The 19,358-nt window shown below is 38.2% G+C and overlaps 1 protein-coding gene across 2 annotated transcripts in view; it reads left to right on the top strand.

Annotated features, from left to right (window-relative positions):
• The first annotated feature begins 1,339 nt into the window (after positions 1-1,339).
• The window catches only part of LOC120523822 (anoctamin-4-like), a 78,453-nt gene continuing 60,434 nt past the window's right edge, over positions 1,340-19,358 (top strand). For both annotated transcript variants that reach the window (XM_039745454.1, XM_039745455.1), the window contains exons 1-2: positions 1,340-1,750; positions 15,818-16,027. In XM_039745454.1, the coding sequence (XP_039601388.1) occupies positions 1,436-1,750; positions 15,818-16,027 (525 nt within the window). In that variant the 5' untranslated portion in view covers positions 1,340-1,435. The remainder of the gene's footprint in view (positions 1,751-15,817; positions 16,028-19,358) is intronic.

Here is a 19,358-nt window from a genome sequence, read left to right on the forward strand (position 1 = left end):
ATGCAGGTTAGGTGGATTGGTGATTCTAAATTGGCCCTAGTGTGTGCTTGGTGTGTGGGTGTGTTTGTGTGTGTCCTGTGGTGGGTTGGCACCCTGCCCTGGATTGGTTCCTGCCTTGTGCCCTGTGTTGGCTGGGATTGGCTCCAGCAGACCCCCGTGACCCTGTATTCGGATTCAGCGGGTTAGGAAATGGATGGATGGATGGATGGATTTTCGCAAGCCAGGGTCTGAGATGGGCCAGCGACTGTTGAAGAAAGGAGTGGTAACTGAGTTGTTTGAAGACAAGAAATATGAATTTGTAGCATGTTGTTTTAAAAACTAAAACAAATTCACTGAGAAAGGAAAATCCACAGATTCTGGCTGCAAGAAGTGGAGGATTTTGTTTGCAGTACCTGGGAGAAGACATTTCAAGTTAATATTTAGAAGTGTATTCTGCCTTTCAAAAAGTGTTTCATGGTTTCTAAAGAAAATATGTTCATTTGTATTACCTGACTCTGAAAGAACTCTGTTATCTGACTATAATATAAATGTGATAATAAATGTGATTTTTACTCAGAGCAAGTACATGATCAAGATCAAGTTTTTGAACATGCAAGATAAAAATGAAAATGAAAACATGACCAAGCATTTTTTACTAGTTTTGCAGTTACTGTTCAATATCAATTAAAAATTGTATTTTATAATTTCAAATTTTAATAGTCCGTTAAATATCAGGCGTCCCATACAGATTTTTTAACACTGGTGCCAGAATGTGTCTGCCATATCATATCACCTAAGTGAGCTAAAGAAAAGGAGGATCCGTGGGTATCTTGATTTTAATTAGGAATACAGATGTCAGAAAAGGTCATTACAAATACAATTGGTTTGTGATGGCCACCCATTCGTGACGACGTGGCTGTTTAAACAATTCTTCCTATACCCGTAAAGAATTCGCCAAGTAATGGATTATTCCCTCACCAATAAAAAACGTCGGACTCTACCGTTATACCACAGGTTACCCCTCGGATGATAGACAGATCTTTGCCCCCTGGGGGAAGATGCCCAATGCTGCTTATTGCGAGGGGAACCCGCATCCTCAGGGTCAAATATTGATAAAAGTGAACACCCCTGTAGTGGGGACTAGTTATACATTTCATAAAACCAGCGCTGCGAAAATAAAATGCACGAATGAAAGTTATGATTGCATTACTGCACAAGTCAACTGACCTAAGCAAAGGATTAGCGGACTGTTGACATATAGATCACTGGTTACGGCGCGTATATGGTAATTGTCGGCGCAGTTGGCATTGTCACACCTCCCGGCAAGCTAGCGGTCCCCTGATACGTTGGTCTCTAGCTGGGCTATTTTGCATGGATCATTTATGGTGGAGGCGGAGGGGTAGTTTGCGTGCCTAGTAGTGGCAATGACTGGGAAACTCAAGTCCTCTCGTGCAGTATGCACTCGGGCATGACTGCGCCAGTTTTGTGGTTCAGCACGAGAGTCGCGCGACGAAAGGCAGCCATGGGGAACGGCATTGCGGATTACGTGCTGATCTATCCGAAGAAACACGAGCTCAGTTATCAAGTGCAGGAATATATCCGTAAAGTTCAAGAGGATGGGTGTCTTACGGTGGAAGAAGAAGAGCTAACGGGTGGCGACGAGATACTAGTGAAGATTCTCGCGCCCTTCACCGAGCTCAGTAAGGCTGCCGAGTCGCTGCGGTTGTGCATGCCGCTGCTTAGTGATGCGATGTCGAGATCCGAGACGGCGGTAAGTGCGCCAGAGACGGCTAACGCCAACTGTCCGTACTTGCATCTGATAATATAATCTTTAAATGTTTACGGTTCGACTCTGAATCTAATAATCGGTCCTGTATTCAGGTTCACGTTTTTTCACCTGTTTTAATTGTAACGAATAATTAATACTTGAGTTTCGGCGACGCTTAATTCTGTCAATTACAGGTTCTTACAGTTTATCTTTTGGTGTCCTTTATTTTTGATATACATAAACAATTTAAAGAAATAAAGTATATGTATAGATTATTATATTTTTCATGGATGAAGCCGTTGCTTTTTGCTGTGTTTGAATTGACTTTTTATTCGAGACGGAAAGCAGCTGGTTCAGAATTAGTACTGTAGCAGGAAGTAAAGATCCGCCCCCTACGCGTGAGTCGTCCCCGGTAAACAGGTTGATTAGAGCAGCACTGGGGTCGAGTTTTGCCTCGGCGTGTGAGTGCCGTTACGCTAACAGATTGCTGCAGATGTATACAGAAACGAACGTGGCGACTAATTAATGATTATGGCTTGCGATGGCCTCGGATGGAAAAATTGCGTCTTCAGTTCTGTAATGCTGAAACTGTCATTAAAATGCCGTGCATATGTTATTACAGTTCAGTCATTTTAAGTGATTAGTCAAAATATGGGAAACTACTCCTTTATTTTCGCACAGCTGGAACATGTATCAATGGCAATCAGATTGTTTGCCGATTTGTAGTTTAAATGGTAGTTAAATCTAATCGAGAAACACGCAATGAATCAAAAATAAGTGACTTTACAAATCAGTCAGTCATTCATTTTCCAATCCTTGCAACCACATAAAATAAAAAACAGACATCCCCCATTCGGTTGTATTCCTGCCTTTGTTACAGTACAGTGTACAGTACCTGTATTTTTAATCTAACTTTTGATATTTAGGAAAATTTTAATTGACTAAATCCAAGGGCATTAGATGTAATAGAGTTATACTCTATTTATCATAGAAAGGACATATTGTAATGTATCACTCAAAAACAGAAAAATACCAAAGTTTTCTATCTAGAAATGAACACAACAAGACACAGCATGTCCCCTGTCTTATTTTATAATTCTGAAAAAACATAAATGCTTCCAGTTCCTTTGGTGTATGTTAATTAATTGAATTCCCCTGTGTGAAAATGTTATTTAAACTTGGAGGTTACAAGTGCGCTCACTTTAATGTTTTATATAATGCAACTTTTTTCCACAAATTGTTTTAATAATGAAATGATGAAAATGAAGATCAGTTATCTTGAATCAAGGAAAATAATCTTGTGTGCATTGTGTTAGATGAAATATTTAGTATGTGATGCTGTATATTCCCTCAAAATACATTTAACCTTGTTAAGGTGTATCTTCTCTTTTTGTTTGTTGGGCCTCCTTGTGTTTTTGTTGCTTTTCTCCCACAGTTGAAAAATGCTCCGGTTGATTGGTACCTCTAAACGTACTTGATATGAGGGTGTGTGTTTTGAGTGATACTTATGTGCTGGCATTCTGTCTAGAGTCAATTTTAGCCTTATTCTTGTTAATGCTCAGTTTGGCTTTAGAAAATAGATGCCTTAAAGATTTTGCAGTGTATTCCTTAGGTCACTGATCTTTGAAGTGCCAGTTTACTACAGGCTTTAAGGTCCTATTCCATGTGCCTGAACATCACAATATATAATGACATTGGTTGGGACTGCCGATGACCTTTTACAAGATAAAGCAGGTCCAGAAAATGGTTGAGTAATAGAAGAAGTGACATTTAAGTTTAACCTCATTGGTTTTTATAAGGTTACTAGCAAAATACCCGCGCATCACAGTGGAGAAGTAGTGTGTTAAAGAGGTTATGAAAAAGAAAAGGAAACATTTTAAAAAAAAACGTAACATGATTGTCAATGTAATTGTTTTGTGACTATTATGAGTGTTGCTGTCATCAAGGATTTGATTATCATTATTTCTTTCATTAAGGTTCGTATTTGGAGGATGTGCTGTGTTCAAGTTACATTCCGTGTTTGTCAACTGTTGTAAAGATAACCGGTTTCATTCATCGAAGTGTTCACTACCCAAATCGGTACTCGTGAATCTAGGATGTTTAACAGGCATTCCCAGTATTAAGGTGTGGATTTGCCTGCAAATATTTAGCGGCAGCGTGTCTATGAACGTAATTTAAACTTAAGCTTTATACCTTGCTCTCCTATTGATATGTCTACAAAGGCTTGTTCAGCATCAGAGGGTTGTTCCTCTCTTACTGCATCAATAAACAGCTCGTCTTCCTCTTTATCTGAGACATCACACACTGCATGCACGGGTTTACCTTTCCCAGTCCTGCAAACTTTAGCGAAGTGGTTCAATTTACCACATTTTTTACACTGTCTTCCTTTAGCTGGACATTGACTTTTTTCACCGTGTGCTTTGTTTCCGCAGTAGCTGCACTTATGAATATGCTTGTATGTGTCACTCGCTTCATATTCTTTTGTTGCCGTCTCAATTGTGTAATGCGTTTTTGGTTCAGCGCTCTTTGGAGCTCTTGCTTGTTGTTTGCTTACTGCGTTCACAGTCTGTTCACGCGAGCCGCTCGGAGTACATGCATCGAAGTTTCTCAGCTGTGCTTGTGCTATCTCGTGCGATCTTGCGATGTCCACAGCTTTATTTAATGTTAGCTTAGACCCGGCACTTAAAAGTTTCTGTCGAACTTTTGCTGAGTTTGTGCCAAACACTATTCTATCCCTGACCATCTCATCTTCGTTTGCATAAGCACACACCTTCACCAGCAATTTTAACTCCCGGCAGCGCGTCTGTTGGATTGCTGCTGACGGACGGCCTTATATGGGCAGGCACTCAATTACGTGGGAGGCGTGGTGATGGGGACGCAACTCCGACTTACACGGCGACTGAGCTGCAGGCTATGGCCGATATATATGTACGTAAGTAGGATTTAGTTAGGACCGTTACGCGTAGAATTTCTAAATGAAACCTGCTTAACTTTTGTAAGTAAGCTGTAAGGAATGAGCCTGCCAAATTTCAGCCTTCGACCTACACGGGAAGTTGGAGAATTAGTGATGATTGAGTGAGTGAGTCAGTCAGTGAGGGCTTTGCCTTTTATTAGTATAGATATACATGAATGAATTTAAGTTCTAAAGAGTTGCAAGACATTTAAGTAAGACATTGTTACAAGGAATTCAGTAATTATGATTCTGTTTCAAAATTAATTGGGGAAAATCCTTATATTTCTAATTGCATTTTGACTTACTGAATTTTGGAAATTAAAGACCTGAGAATAAGTGAATTTTATTTGACCCAAATCTTCCATACAAATAATTGAAAGAAATCTTTATTCTTTATCATAGTGCCAGAAATTGGAAAAATTTGGTATGTTGGTTGGACTTGTAAGACTTTCATGATGCTACTACTTCAGCTACTGCAGGCACCATCACAAACATCCTGCTAAGAGAACTGAGCTTCAGTACAGAGCAGTACAAGATGAAGAAGGCTAATAACAGTTTAAATACAAAAGTTATTACAAATTTTTTTGACTAGGGCTGTGCAGTTTCATGAAAAAATCATAATTCACAATTATAAAAATAATTCAAATTCATAAACAAACTATAACTTACAAACTTATTAGAGACGAGCAGTGTACATTTTGTTCTAAGCACCATTATAGTCTGTTATTTTGACTTCTAGCTTATTTGTTTTAAATTTTTTTTCTTTTTTTTTTACTAACTTCAATTTTTAAGGGAGTGTAAACACAGTAGGTTTATTTTAGCATAAAATAGTGTGGCAGGGTGGCAAAGTTGTTTAACAGTACTGTACAACTGTCTGAATCTTGGCCATATCACCGTTTACAAGGTGGAGTTATGCTAAAGTTAGAAAATGAGATTTATCAGAAAATGGAATGACCATCAACAAAACTGATAATGTCATTTCTCAGTGTAGTCTCCACCCTTCTCAATGCATTTGCTCCAGCCACCTTTCTGGAGGTGCCAGGATTCCAGCAGAATAAAATTTTTGTCTTGTCCTCACAACCACTCGTGCACCTGACTTATTGTCGAACACTACATGCCAAGGGGTACTACAGTCACTAGTGCAAGTTACGGTGACTTGCTGGAGACTGATGTGAAGCCTGCTATTCTGTCCAAGCAGGGGGGACTGCTGTCTCAATGCCTGCCCACGCACTTCTAAGAACACCAAGGCTTGTCTGGGAAAAACTGAAGTTTGAGGTTTGCCACATTCTCCCTTTTTTCCAAGATTTGGCACCATGTGATTTTCCACCTTTTTGGACCGCTAAAAAAAAACATCTGGGTGGTCGTCGATTCAAGACGAATGACCACGTGAAGAAAGCAGTGCACAAGTGGTTGCGAGCACAAGACAAAACTTTATTTCGCTAGAATCCAGGCACCACCAGGCTGGTGGCTCAAGTGCCTTGAGAAGGGTGGAGACTACATTGAGAAATGACTTTATCAGTTTTGTTAAGGTTCATCCCATTTTCTGATAAATCCCATTTTGTAACTTTACCTTGAATCCCCCACGTATATGGAGTATGCATGTTTTTCTTGTGCTTATGAGGTTTCTGCAGGCACTTGGATTTCCACTTCCTCAAGGTTGCATTCTCATTCTTGCAACGAAAAATAACCCCGTGATTACTACATATCGAACATCACAGTTGTGCAGAGGTTATGTTGTTGCCTTACAGCTTCTGAGTCCAAGGAACTGTCATTCTGTGGGTTTTCCCCAGGTACTCCAGACTAGATGGACGGAGTATACCTGGAAGAACTTAGAGTTATAAATAAGCAGTAATTTAGTGTTTTATCATGGAATAACTGAGACTTCTCAGGTTATTATGGATTAGTCTTCTCTTGTGCTTCCTACATTTAGCATAAGCTTGGATACAGTATATACACACACACTGCACTTAAGCCACTTAAGTTACTTGTGACGCCTGCACAGTATGTCACTTATTAATAACCCAAATAGAGAATCACTAGCTTTAGTTTGAGCAGACCAGCGTAGGGCTTTAGATTAGTGGTTCCCAAACTCGATCATGGAGTCCTACTGTGGCAGCAGGTTTTTTGTTCCAACCAACCTCCATTTTTCATTGGACTCTTAGCCTAATTAAATGAGTCATTATTTCTCAGTTTCTATGTTTTGGAGTCAATATAGAAATTACAAACTAAGCTTGGTAGATTTTTATTAAAATGTAATAAGCAGTTATATGGGGACTATGTAGGGTTTTTTTTTAAGTCGTTAACAGTATTTTCAGCTTAAATTTCATTCTGCTTTTCCAGGTGTTCTAGTTATTCAATTGATTTGCTAATTAGATATTCTGACACTGAAGTCATTGCAGCTTTCATCTTCTCAGGTGTCTGCTGTGCTGGTTGTTAATTGTCACTATTAGGGTTTAATGAAGGGAGCAAACTACACAAGAAAAGGGGAAAATAATAGAAAAACAGCAAAAGAGAGTTAAGCATTTATAGTTTAGAAAAATACAGAAATGTTTCTAAATGTCTTATAAATGTAAAAACCATACTGTTGTGTTTTTCTAAATGCAGAATAAGAGAAGAGTAAAACAGATCAGCTAATTAAATGAGATCAGTTGTTATTGATTATTATCAGCGATTGTGAATCTGGTTTGTACAAAAACCTACAGCCACAGTGGGTCCCCAGGATCGAGTTTGGGAACCACTGCTTTAGATGCTGGAGGCTAAGGCTCTTTAACCTTGGCACAATGACCAAGGCATGTTACTCCTTTCTGCCCTGCTCACTATTGAAGACAAAACTTTTCATCATCTGTCCCTGAGAAAGAAGTGGCAATCTGCCGATACCAGGTGCACTGTATATAATTTATTACTTCAATCACCCAAGTTATGCAGACAAAGTACAGATTGTAAAGAAAAGAATTTTATTAGGATAGACTATGTATAATATCAGTAAGCAATGAATATAATAGAAATCTAAATGATTAACAATATATGAGTAGCAAAATTGGCATGTACAGTCCTGTGGCAGTCCAAAGGCTTCATATGAGGCAGATAAAAAGGAAGATACTTCAGATAATGATACGAAAGCCAAAGAACTTCTTTAGTAATAGCATCTTTGTGAGGCAGTGTCCTTGAAGGTGGTTTGTTGAAATTCAAAAGTGAAGCTGACGTAAGGGTGGTGTCTTTCTCACTCACACTCTCACACCTTCTGTACGTCCTGGCTTTAGACCCCGTAATGTTATTCCTCCTTACCTTTTGTCACATAATGCCATTTCCCTCTGAAGCATACATGCATCCTCTCTGTTTTATGATTACAGACTAAAATGGTCACTTTGACACAGAATTCTAAAACACTGCATGAAACAATACATGTAATATACAGTTCATTGCAACATTTTTAAACATCCTGTAGACAGGTAAAATTGCAGCTTGCTTTTAAATATGTTGCCTGCACTCACAAAATAATCTACACTCAATAACACAAGAATATTAACTGTTCATTTGAACAAGTACATATTTAGGAAAGTTTAATGTAAAATCAAATATGTGCAACAATATCTGCACATTTACACTTTGTTAGCTTTTGTAAATGTATTCTCACCAGTACTAAACATCATCAATTAAAAGTAATACACTTTTACATTTTTTTCTTTCTGATGGAGGTATCACAGTCATTTAATGACAATTTAAACTTGTAGAGTGCTGAAATGAGATAAAAAAGATTATTTTAGAAGATAAATAATTGTAAGGCAAAAGGAAGCAGACATTTGGTATTTTATAACATCTTCAAAAGGGAGGCTGTTGGCAACAAAGGAAATACCTACACAAACCCTTTATGCATCCTGCAAAAACATCTCATTTTAATCTCCTTAACATAGGCTTAGACTCAAATGTTTAAAGATTATATGAAGGTAACAGCTGTATTTTTTGTTTCAAAAAATAGTGTGCCTGTCTCATTATACCTCGAGTTTGTTGGGGGTGGTGGTTAGAAAGGCTGCTATCCTCTTAAACTATTCCAACCACTGGGCAGCAGACAAGAATGAACTACCTGGATTTGTATCATGCCATTTTCTGCAATGTCATTTACTCTCTAGACTCAGAATCACTTTTATTCAACAGGGCTTAATGTACAGGAATTTGATTTGGAGCTGCTTATAAAAGAACACAACATCACATACAAATAACATAATTTGCATAAGTTAAAAAAAAAAACTTCTTACAAAGTTTATCAAGGAGACGTACAAATGATGATGTGAAAGTGTGAGTCTGTAGTGTTCATGCATATGTGCTTGCACATAACATGTACATAGATTGTACACACACACACACCTTCATACAATATAAGACAGAACACATGAATATACAAATAAGACACAGGGTAAGTTACCAGTTTGAGAGGGTTATGGCTCTGGGAAAGAAACTATTGAAGTGTCTGTTATTTTGTATTGACCTGAAGCGTTAATCTGAGGGGAACTTTTGGAATAAGTAATGAGCTGGATTAGATGAGTGCATGGTGATCTTTATGACAAGTTTAGTGACACGAGATGTGTACGGGTCTGCCACAAATGGAAAAGCACAGCAGACCTCACAACACCCTGTAATTTATTTTTGGAATGTGCCTTTGCTAAACCAAAGCCAGACAACATTGGAGAAAGTGATTACACTTTCAACTATAGCTTTGTAAAATTAAACAAGGATTGGCTGGGAAATGATTAATTTCTTTAGTTGGCATAAGAAATGCAATCACTGGTATGCCTTGTCAGTGATGGAAGTAGTGTTAACGTCCGAGCTGAGAGTGTTTGTGATAGCTATGCCCAAAAATGTGAAAGATTCCACCATATTAGCTGCAGAATTGTTAGTTTCTAGATTTTGTAACTGCTGTTTGCGAAAATGAATGACCATTTTCACTGTCTTGGTGGTATTGAGCACAAGGTTGTTGGAAGCACTCCAAGACACAAGGCAAGATACCTCTTTTCTGTAAGCTGTTTCATTGCCGTTAGCAATTAGACTAATAAAGATGGTGTCATCAGTGAACTTAATGATTTTAACTGATAATTTTAAAAAGCTAAAAAAGGAAACATAGTCGTTGGAATTGAAATAGGCCGCCAATTTAATAAGGTTAATTTGTGTGACTGAAGACAATATTTCAAACAGTCTTGGCAAAGTTAAAACCAGATAGCGCTTTGAGTACTGAGAAAAGCACTATATAAATGTAATGAATTATTATTATAGTGAGGAAAATCAGGCAGCCATGAAGGGTGTACTTCCCCTGTGGTCTGTGAGTAAATTTCAGTGTCCTAGTGCAGTGCAGGATCTCAATGTCCCAGTGCTGTAAAAATAGCACCTTTCTTCAGATGAGAGAGAAAACCGAGGGCCTTGACTCTCTTAGGTCATAAAAGACATCTCTGTACATCTTTCAGAGTAGGATGTTTTTAGATGTCCTAGCTTATTTGCCCACGTTGGCCTGGTTATTCTGGCCTCCTAAACATCCCCTGTCTCTAGTCGGTAGTGTCTCTCATGGTGAGCATACAGGCTTAAGAATAGCTGCCTTCACTTAAAAAGCACAGCAAAACCTCTTATAGCTTTAAATGGTCGGAAAACTTTCTATTACAGATTTGTTAATAGGAAATTATGTAGCCAGATGACAAACATTAAAATATCCTGCAATGCCTATTTATGTGAATAATATTTTTTACTCATTATGAATTTCAGATTAATTTGGTTATCCTAACACTAACCAAATAAGTTACTATAACCAGCGTAAAAGGAATTACATTAATGTATTATATTTGGGTTATTTTAACTGATTACTGTAAACATGAACAGTTTTTGTTAAGCAAAGTTACTGAATGTCCAATTCTTTTTTTTTTCCCCCTAAATCACCTGTTTTGACAACACTATTGTGGTATCCTAACATGATAGGTGATTTTATGCCAATGACATTTATTTACTTTTTTAAACGTACCTGGAAGTTAGCCTATTTAATATGACTGGATTGTATAATATGTAAATTGATCTAAATTATGTTTAAAGTCAACGTAATGAACATACCTTACAAAGTATTTATGTGAGTGTCATTGTTAATTAAAGAAATGAAACCCATTTATATTATTTTTACACAAATTACACTCCTTAATGTGACAGCCAAGAAATTTAAGTTAGTTGTACTTGAAATGGGTACATAAAGTCTTAAAACCTACTCATTTTGAGTAAAGTCAAAAGTTTGTTAGATGAGTGATATCAACATACTCCAAGGATCAATTTGTAAGTATATGTTGATTGAATGCAAGTATCACAAGTTTGATTTCCATCTCTTTAAAACTTTTGAAATGGAAGGTAATTTGAAACAGAAACTCAAACCACTGCATTCTTTTTTGTGGTGTTGGTACAGAACAGGAAATGGGTAGGTAATTCAACACACAGTTTTTCCATTTCATGGAGAAAAATTGACTAGCACAGAGAGTGAGATGATAGGAGAGCGATAGGCAAGCTACACTGTGGTTGGCAGAGATGACTTGCCATCTGGCTTAAACGCCAGCCTCCTGGCTCTCTTCAGATGCTATTACAGAATTATGCATTTTTATTATTTATTTTTTGCTTGTTGTTTAGTGGTGTAGTGAGTAGATACTCCCTCAGGGTTCACAGGACCTGACTTTGAGTCCAGATTTGGGCAGTGGAACTCTAAACTAAGCTGATGTGAGTTAGTGTTGATACTTGAGTGTCCTTTTTAGCTATCTAATTCCTGCAATGCAGATGTTGTTGGGTTTGCCTCTATCTCCCCACCACCCTCTGTTTTAACCAAAAGATAAATGGATCAGATAGATGGTTAAGTGGATGGATGGACATCATTTGTGAAGGGGTCCCCCAATGAGTGTGCACAACACAAGAAGTGAAACTGGTAAATGTGAATGTTTCAGTGGTTTTTGTTTGTTACCATGATGTAGTGTTATTGTTGCACCCTTACATAATGTAGAGGAGTAACATCTGCTGTATACATTGGTTTGTGTTGTGCTTATATAAGAAAGACAAATGAAAAATGTATGATCTGATTGTAGTAGGGCATTTAATTATTGACTTGGAATCCAGACATAAAAACAAGTAAAAAGGAATTCATACAGTATGTAATCTGCAGTTTAAGTGATCGTGCTATAAATGATTTGACAGGATTTGTTTTCATCACCAGCACATAAAATGGATGTCTTAATTAAGTCTGACATAAACATTGCAATTTTATATTGTCAGATTATTAGCTCTGTTTGACCTCTGAAAATGAATCAAGCACATGTTTAAGGTTTCTGACTTGAGCTGATGCTAACAATGTTTAAAGGGCCATTCATGTAGCACAATCACAATGTCATGTCCCAGGTTTAAATGCAGTGTTTTTTTCATTACCACAGGTTGTTTGACACTTGTAAAGAGTGCAATGAAATTCATGTTTGTTATACAAGTATGTAATAATAAAATAAGAAAAGAAACATTCACACTCTCACTGCTTTTATGATGTTTCTTATTTCATAGTTAAAAATAGGACAGAGCCCATCCCGATAGTATTGGGTGGAAAGCAGCATCCAGCCCTAAATGGGTATACCTCTGCATCACAGGGCACACTCATGCTGTTTTTTAGAAAACCAGTATAAATGGATATTGAAATCCTTCACAGTGTCAGGCAACAATCAGTTGAGAAGGAGGATGTTACATATAGTAATGTATTAACATTTGAAATACCTGTTCTAATAAATAAGTGATTCTAGTTTTGCAGTCAGTTTAATATAATTTAGATGATCATAACGTGCATCTCTGTAGTTGATAAAAACAACTTTAGAACCTTTTGTTTGTGAATGTTGAGTACCATATAAAACCGAGTACAAGTGAGAACAAAGTTTCTAAGAAGTGGTTATAATTCTGTAACATGGCACAGATTTTACTGCAGCAATGCTTAAAGGCCATGTCACATTAGGCAACTTTTCCAGCAAATATATATATATTTTTTTTCTCCAGTCACAGCCTTAATTTAGATAATCTTACCCTTGCCAAATCTGAGGCAGTCCGCAGCATACTCCCATGTGACATACCTAACTGCTGAGACCAACTAGACTGCGATTGGCTAAGATAAAATCAAACCTGTTTATTTTTCTTGTTAGTTGGAGGGGCAGGGTGTAAATGCAAGAGAGCTGACACCCAATGAACACTAATATGGAATATAAAGGCATAGAATATAGTAATAAGGAACAAATTTTTGGAACCTTGCAGTCACAGGAGATGCTCTTCTTTTTGAAGTCTCATGCTTTTATTTATTAAATCAGAAAAGGAAAAGAGTAGTCTCTGACTCAGATCGCTCCAATTGTTAACCCTTCATGCAGAGCACTGGTCCATCCTGTAGTATGGAGGCTTGTTTGGACTTCATAAACAGAAGAGAGCCTTGTCCTTGTGATGTCACAGGATTTAAGTACCATGACAGAATGGAAAAAAAGATAAAAGTGCAGAGATTGCTGTTGAACTCGCAGTAGTTATTAACCCGTCTCACTGCACCCATGCAGCACTGTCAGCAGCACGCTATTGACTGTCAGAAAAAGGGTTGTGCATACCTGTGCTGGGCAGTTGAGTTGGGTTTAACTGAAGCCTGCAATACCTATGACGTTGGTCAGGTAATGCCCACAATTTGCAGTCACAAAATGCCCTTTGAGTGAGATAACACTCGCACAACCCTAATCTTAACCATAATGTAATGGGGCCCTAATCTTAACCATAGTGTAATGCGATGAACGTTTTGTGACTGACACTGAGGGTGTTTCCTGATGTTGGGCCGTTACTTGACTGACCTCAGGTACTGCGTTCTGGAATTACACTTTGTTTGGACAGTCGATAAATGTGACTTGGCCAGTGAGTTTTTCAGTTGTGAAATTTAACATAGTGCAGCAACGAGATCTGCGATTGCGATTGGCAAATCTGGCCTGTCTCATGACAAAAAGTCATGTAATGTGACATCGGTTTACGGTTGATCTCATTTTATATATAAATGTCTACGTGTGGAAGTGTGTGTGTGTGTCTGTCAGTCTGGCTCGGACATGAGAGGTGGTGTCGGTGGAAGGACTCCACCTCTGAGGAAACAAACTCACTTAGCTGCTAATACACAAGCGATGCAAGCACATCACCAAAACGGTATCCCTTTTACTTTTCCTTCTGCTGCTAATACACAAGCGAGGTGAGCATGTTGGCATAACGAAACCTCCTAGGAGAGAGATACCCAGAGTAGATCCTTTCAATTACCTGACATCTCTACATTTCAATTTTTTTCTGACGATTTCAATAGTTTTTAGGACCCCAGGCTTTTTACAGCACCTGCTTACATAATAATTCAGACTCTATGAAGATTTTGAACAGAAGCCACAACTTTGTGCTTGTTAAAGAATAGAATGATGCTATAATTTATACAGAGGTGGCCTTAGGGATGTGCAGGGCCTTGGGCTGAACAACCCCACATGGGGCTGGTTACATCAAACGCTGTTACCAGTATGTGTGAACTGTATAAACTGTACGAAACGTGGGCTTTATCAAAATATAACGATATAATCTATTAAAGTGCAATTTATAATTCATGACAATACCACAACAGTGTAAAATGCGATGTGGTGCAATTCGGAAATTAGCAGGGTCTCTTCTAGAAAAGTACCCAAATTGCAAGTATACTCTGAGTCTCGATATGTAGGATGTCATAGTCATAAGTCCCATTGATGTCATGTCAGCCGGTTATCATTAGCGATACATGCTTTTATGCATAAATATTCGGACATTTTTATGGCCTACAAATAAAATGTGAGTTTGTGTTTCGTCAGGAAGTGTGACATTAACGTAGAGGTATCGTCATGAAATCTTTTACTGGTTTCCCGGTTCAGAGACAAAAATCCACTTGTCTTGCCTTCCGATTGGAAAAGTCTTTGACGACATCTTCGTAGTCTAATTTGGTTGCAGTGTCTTTTTCTACAGATAGGAGAAGCCAACCCAGCGACTAATGGGCTATACCTAATTTAGGATGGGATTATACTGGTGACCCTTTTCAGGCGATGAAAATAGATTAGAGAATGTTTTCAAAGACGTACATGTGTGGAATTTGACCTTGAACATGGATTTTTAAAAGGGTTCCTCTTAGAAGTATTTCTAATATATACTGGAGAATATAACTTGACAAATCCACTTGAATAGGTCACACACAACTCCTCGCCCCAGTTACCTCCCGAAAACGCCACTCTTGAATTTGTATTTTGTATAGGAAAGCAATAAAGTTTCTGTCTAGAGTAAGGAAGCATTCTTGTATCCTTTTTTTCCACTATAATATGCATTTTGTTGGTCCAGCCTAGCTGCTATGAAATGAGCACCTCATGGCTTGTTTTAAAAACCACTGAGCATTTGCAGTGAAGGATTTAATTTTGGTGATTGAACAAAAGGTCACAATTTTCATCTGGTCTCTTCCAAGATTGCAGCTATAGTTCTAAAAAATTATACAATTTAAGACTCTTTATCTGTTCTCTCTGGTTACAAATTTTTGGGCATGTTGTTTTGTTTTTTTTTTTTACTTCGATCTCTGTTCAGCATTATTAGCTTTGAAATCTTATTGTTTAAACTTTTTTATCTTCATTACTTACTTATTAATTTCAGCTACATTTATTCTATTGGTCCCTTTCTCTTTTCACTGCTATTTGCGCTGGTTAGCAGTACAGGAATAAACTATTTTAAGGCTACTTAATGGGAGTAAAGACACTGTGAAATATTGGAGCAAGCTTTAACTTTCATCCCTTTAACTAAGGAAGGGCTATCATCAAGCTAAAATTGAATGCAGGTCTTTTGAGGTGAGATTTTTTATATTGAGAGAAGGGCTACTCTCAAACCAAAATTGATCCTGGGTGAGTTAAAACTTACTGAAGGTGTGTTTAATTTCACCTCAATGAAATAATGGCTATGATTGATATAGGGCAATTACTTTTCTCATAAATGTGTCTTAAGATTCCATTTATGTTCTTTATATAATTTAAAAATGCAAAATCAGTATTTCATTTGTATCTTAAAATATTTTTATTGATTTCTCCTAGGTGCTACAAACAAAAGAATTCAATGGATGCTATACAGTCAATAAGGATCATTGGAAAACAATTAAAAATCTGTGGAGTTGTTTTATGCAGAGATTTGAAACTGAACCTGATGATGAATTAGTAAGTGCTGTATACACAGACAATGAAGGCCTTTTTGAAGTAATTGATGATAAGGATTCCTTCTTCCGCCCTTCTCTGAGATATCTGCTTGTAAGTACCAACAGTGGAACATTTTATGTGCTGGGCCTTCTAGCTTGTCCTCTGTTTGTTTTGTCCTGAAGTGGCAGGGCTGTGAAACACCAGTCGATTTTATGTAGAAGTCTCAGCATTTATTATGATGTCTTTCAGTAAAAAGACAATTGATAGTTTTGCACTGCATATAGGCTTGGGCAGATGTGTGGCAGATGAAGATTAATGTCAGTAAATGTAAACTATTACACATAGGAAGTAAAAATATTAGGTTTGAATACTCAATTGTGGTAGTGGGGGGTTAAACTGGGTCTGAAAATTTAGAGTACACCTTATGAGAAGGTTTTAGGAGTCATAGTGGACACTACGCTATCAACTTCCAGACAGTGTTCAGAAACCATTAAGAAGGTTAACAGAATGTTAGGTTATATAGCACGGTGTGTGGAGTACAAGTCCAAGGAGGCTATGCTGAAGCATTATAATGCACTGGTGAGACCTCCTCTGGAATAATGTGTGCAGTTTTAGTCTCTAGGCTACAGAAAGATTGTATCAGCACCAGAAAAGGTCCAAAGAAGAGCAACTAGTCTGATACCTGGCCTACAGGGGATGAATTATGAAGAAAGATTAAAAGAACTTTAAGCAAAAGAAGATTAAGAAGTGACATGATTGAAGTGTTTAAAAACAATGAAGTTGATTAGTACAGTGGATCGAGACTATTATTTTAAAATGAGTTCATCAAGAACATGGGGACACAGCTGGAAACTTGTTAAGGGTATATTTTGCACAAAAATTAGGAAGTTTTTCTATGGAGAACCATAGACACTTGGAATAAGCTACAAAGGACGGTAAACGATAAGACTTTAAGGGCCTTTAAAAACTAGACAATGTTTTTTTAAAAGAATTAAGTGGATAAGAACAGTGAGCTTTGTTGGGCTGAATGCCCTGTTCTCATCTAGATTGTTCTAATATGGTCCAAGGGTTCCTCACTTAGTTTAATAAAAAGATCAGAAAATCACTCCCAGGTTCCTACTTCTGATTTTCACACATCTCTGCTCCTGCGATAGCTTCCCAAGTATCCAGCTAATAAACCAGATGGGTATTCAGACTCTGTTATGATCTAGTACAACCACAGGCAGAGTACTTATGTAATTTCGATTAGTATGCTTCAAATAAGGTAGATCAACACTTGAATGCTTACAGTTTACAGCAAGTGAATGATCAAAAAATTCTTAAATGTTGAGGGCAAAATCTTCTTCAGCATAGTGGCTCAAAGGCTATCCAGTTACTTGCAAAGAAACCACTTCATTGATCCATCATTTCAGAAGGCAAGGATTTCGGGGCTTCTCCGTCTCTCTGGAACACACTAGCACATCTGGCACCAGAATAAGGTTGCCAAGAAGGAGGGAAAAAATCTGCATGTGGTGTTTCTGGACCTTGCCAATGCCTTTGGTTCAGTCTCTCACAACTTCCTCTGGGCTGCCTTTGACTACTTTAGGTTACCAGTGGCTCTCGCAGATCTTGTAAAGGCATATTTCTGGGACATTCAGCTGTTGCGTAACAGCAGGTTTCACCACAGGATGGCAGCGTCTGGAGATAGGAATCATGACAGGCTGTACCCCCCATCTCCACTCTAGCCTTCACCATGGCTATGGAGGTGATCATTATAACATCTCAATGGATGGTTGGAAGACAGCACATAAGACCTGGTCTGAGGATGCCATCTATCGGAGCATTTATGGATGATTTTACAACACTTACTATGACCTAGGCTTATACTTGGAGACTGCTTAGAAAGCTCCAAGATACATTGAGATGGTCTGGATGAAGAGCAAGCCAAGCAAGTTCAGAAGCATTTCCATCATTAAGGGAAACTTGGCTGGCCAGCGCTTTTATATTGGTGATGAGGCAATTTCCACAGTCTCTGAGAAGCCAGTTAAGAGCCTAGGACGTTGGTACAATGAAATAATGAAAGAACAGTTTTTTTTTTAATTGGTGTGTTTACCTGCAAACTAAACATGCCTGGAATTAAACATCCTAAATGTGTCGCAGTGTGGAGGCCCAAGGCACTGAAAAAGTGTAGTGGTGCCTACTATATATATGTATATAGTAGGCACCACTCCGCTTTTTCAGTGCCTTGGGCAGTGTCAGAATCTCTTGGCCTAAAGTCTCACGGGAGTTGAAATTATCTCTGAGAAAGTTTCCTCCCAGGGTTTCCTTTTATAATATATATTGAGATAGATATAGATAGATAGATAGATCTTGTGGTCTATGGCTGGCTTATCATCACGGCCAATACCCCCAAGCCACCAGATGGAGCTCTCCCTGCAGCATGGAGGTGCCCCGGATACCAGCAGGGAATCATGGACTATGGAGTTTTCCCCTACAAACCTGCTGGATACCCCAGGGACCAACAGAGGACATTGCAGGGAGGCCCAGAGAGTCATATGTGCCCTGTAACCCGGAAGTGCGTCATAGGCAAAGCGACAGCAGAAGTGACGTACTTGGTGGCAATGCATCTGGGAGTGGTGGAGTGATTATTATTGTGTATTTGTGTGAATTTAATGAGTATTGTGGAGAGGAGGGTGCTTGTGCACTGTATTTGTCCAAATAAGGAAAATTATTGGACTTTTACCTGGTGTCTGACGTCTTGGACAAGGGTTCAAGGGAGCGATAGCAGCAACAACAACAACAACAACAACAACATGTATTTATATAGCACATTTTCATACAAAAAATGTAGCTCAAAGTGCTTTACATAATGAAGAATAGAAAAATAAAAGACACAGAAAATAAAATAAGTCAACATTAATTAACATAGAATAAGAGTAAGGTCGGATGGCCAGGGTGGACAGAAAAAAAAAAAACTCCAGACGGCTGGAGAAAAAAATAAAATCTGCAGGGATTCCAGACCATGAGACCGCCCAGTCCCCTCTGGGCAATCTACCTAACATAAATGAAACAGTCCTCTTTGTATTTAGGGTTTTCACAGAAGGACTTTATGATGATGGTCCCGTAGACATCAGGCTTTTAGTCCATCTGTGTTGGAGCATCATGATGCTTTGAGTAGGTGGTGGTGGCGCAGCTGGCCGGAAAAAGAAACAGAAGAGAGAGTAGGGGTCAGTACAGATTTTATAGCCACCATGAATAGTTATTATGATGAATTGAACATACAGAGTATCGGGATTAAATTAAAGTGAAGTTATGAGAAGGCCATGTTAAAGTAATGTGTTTTCAGCAGTGTTTTAAAGTGCTCTACTGTATTAGCCTGGTGAATTCCTATTGGCAGGCTATTCCAGATTTTAGATGCATAACAGCAGAAGGCCGCCTCACCACTTCTTTTAAGTTTAACTTT

This window comes from Polypterus senegalus, chromosome 2 (genome assembly GCF_016835505.1).
Source record: "Polypterus senegalus isolate Bchr_013 chromosome 2, ASM1683550v1, whole genome shotgun sequence".
Classification (NCBI taxonomy): domain Eukaryota; kingdom Metazoa; phylum Chordata; class Cladistia; order Polypteriformes; family Polypteridae; genus Polypterus; species Polypterus senegalus.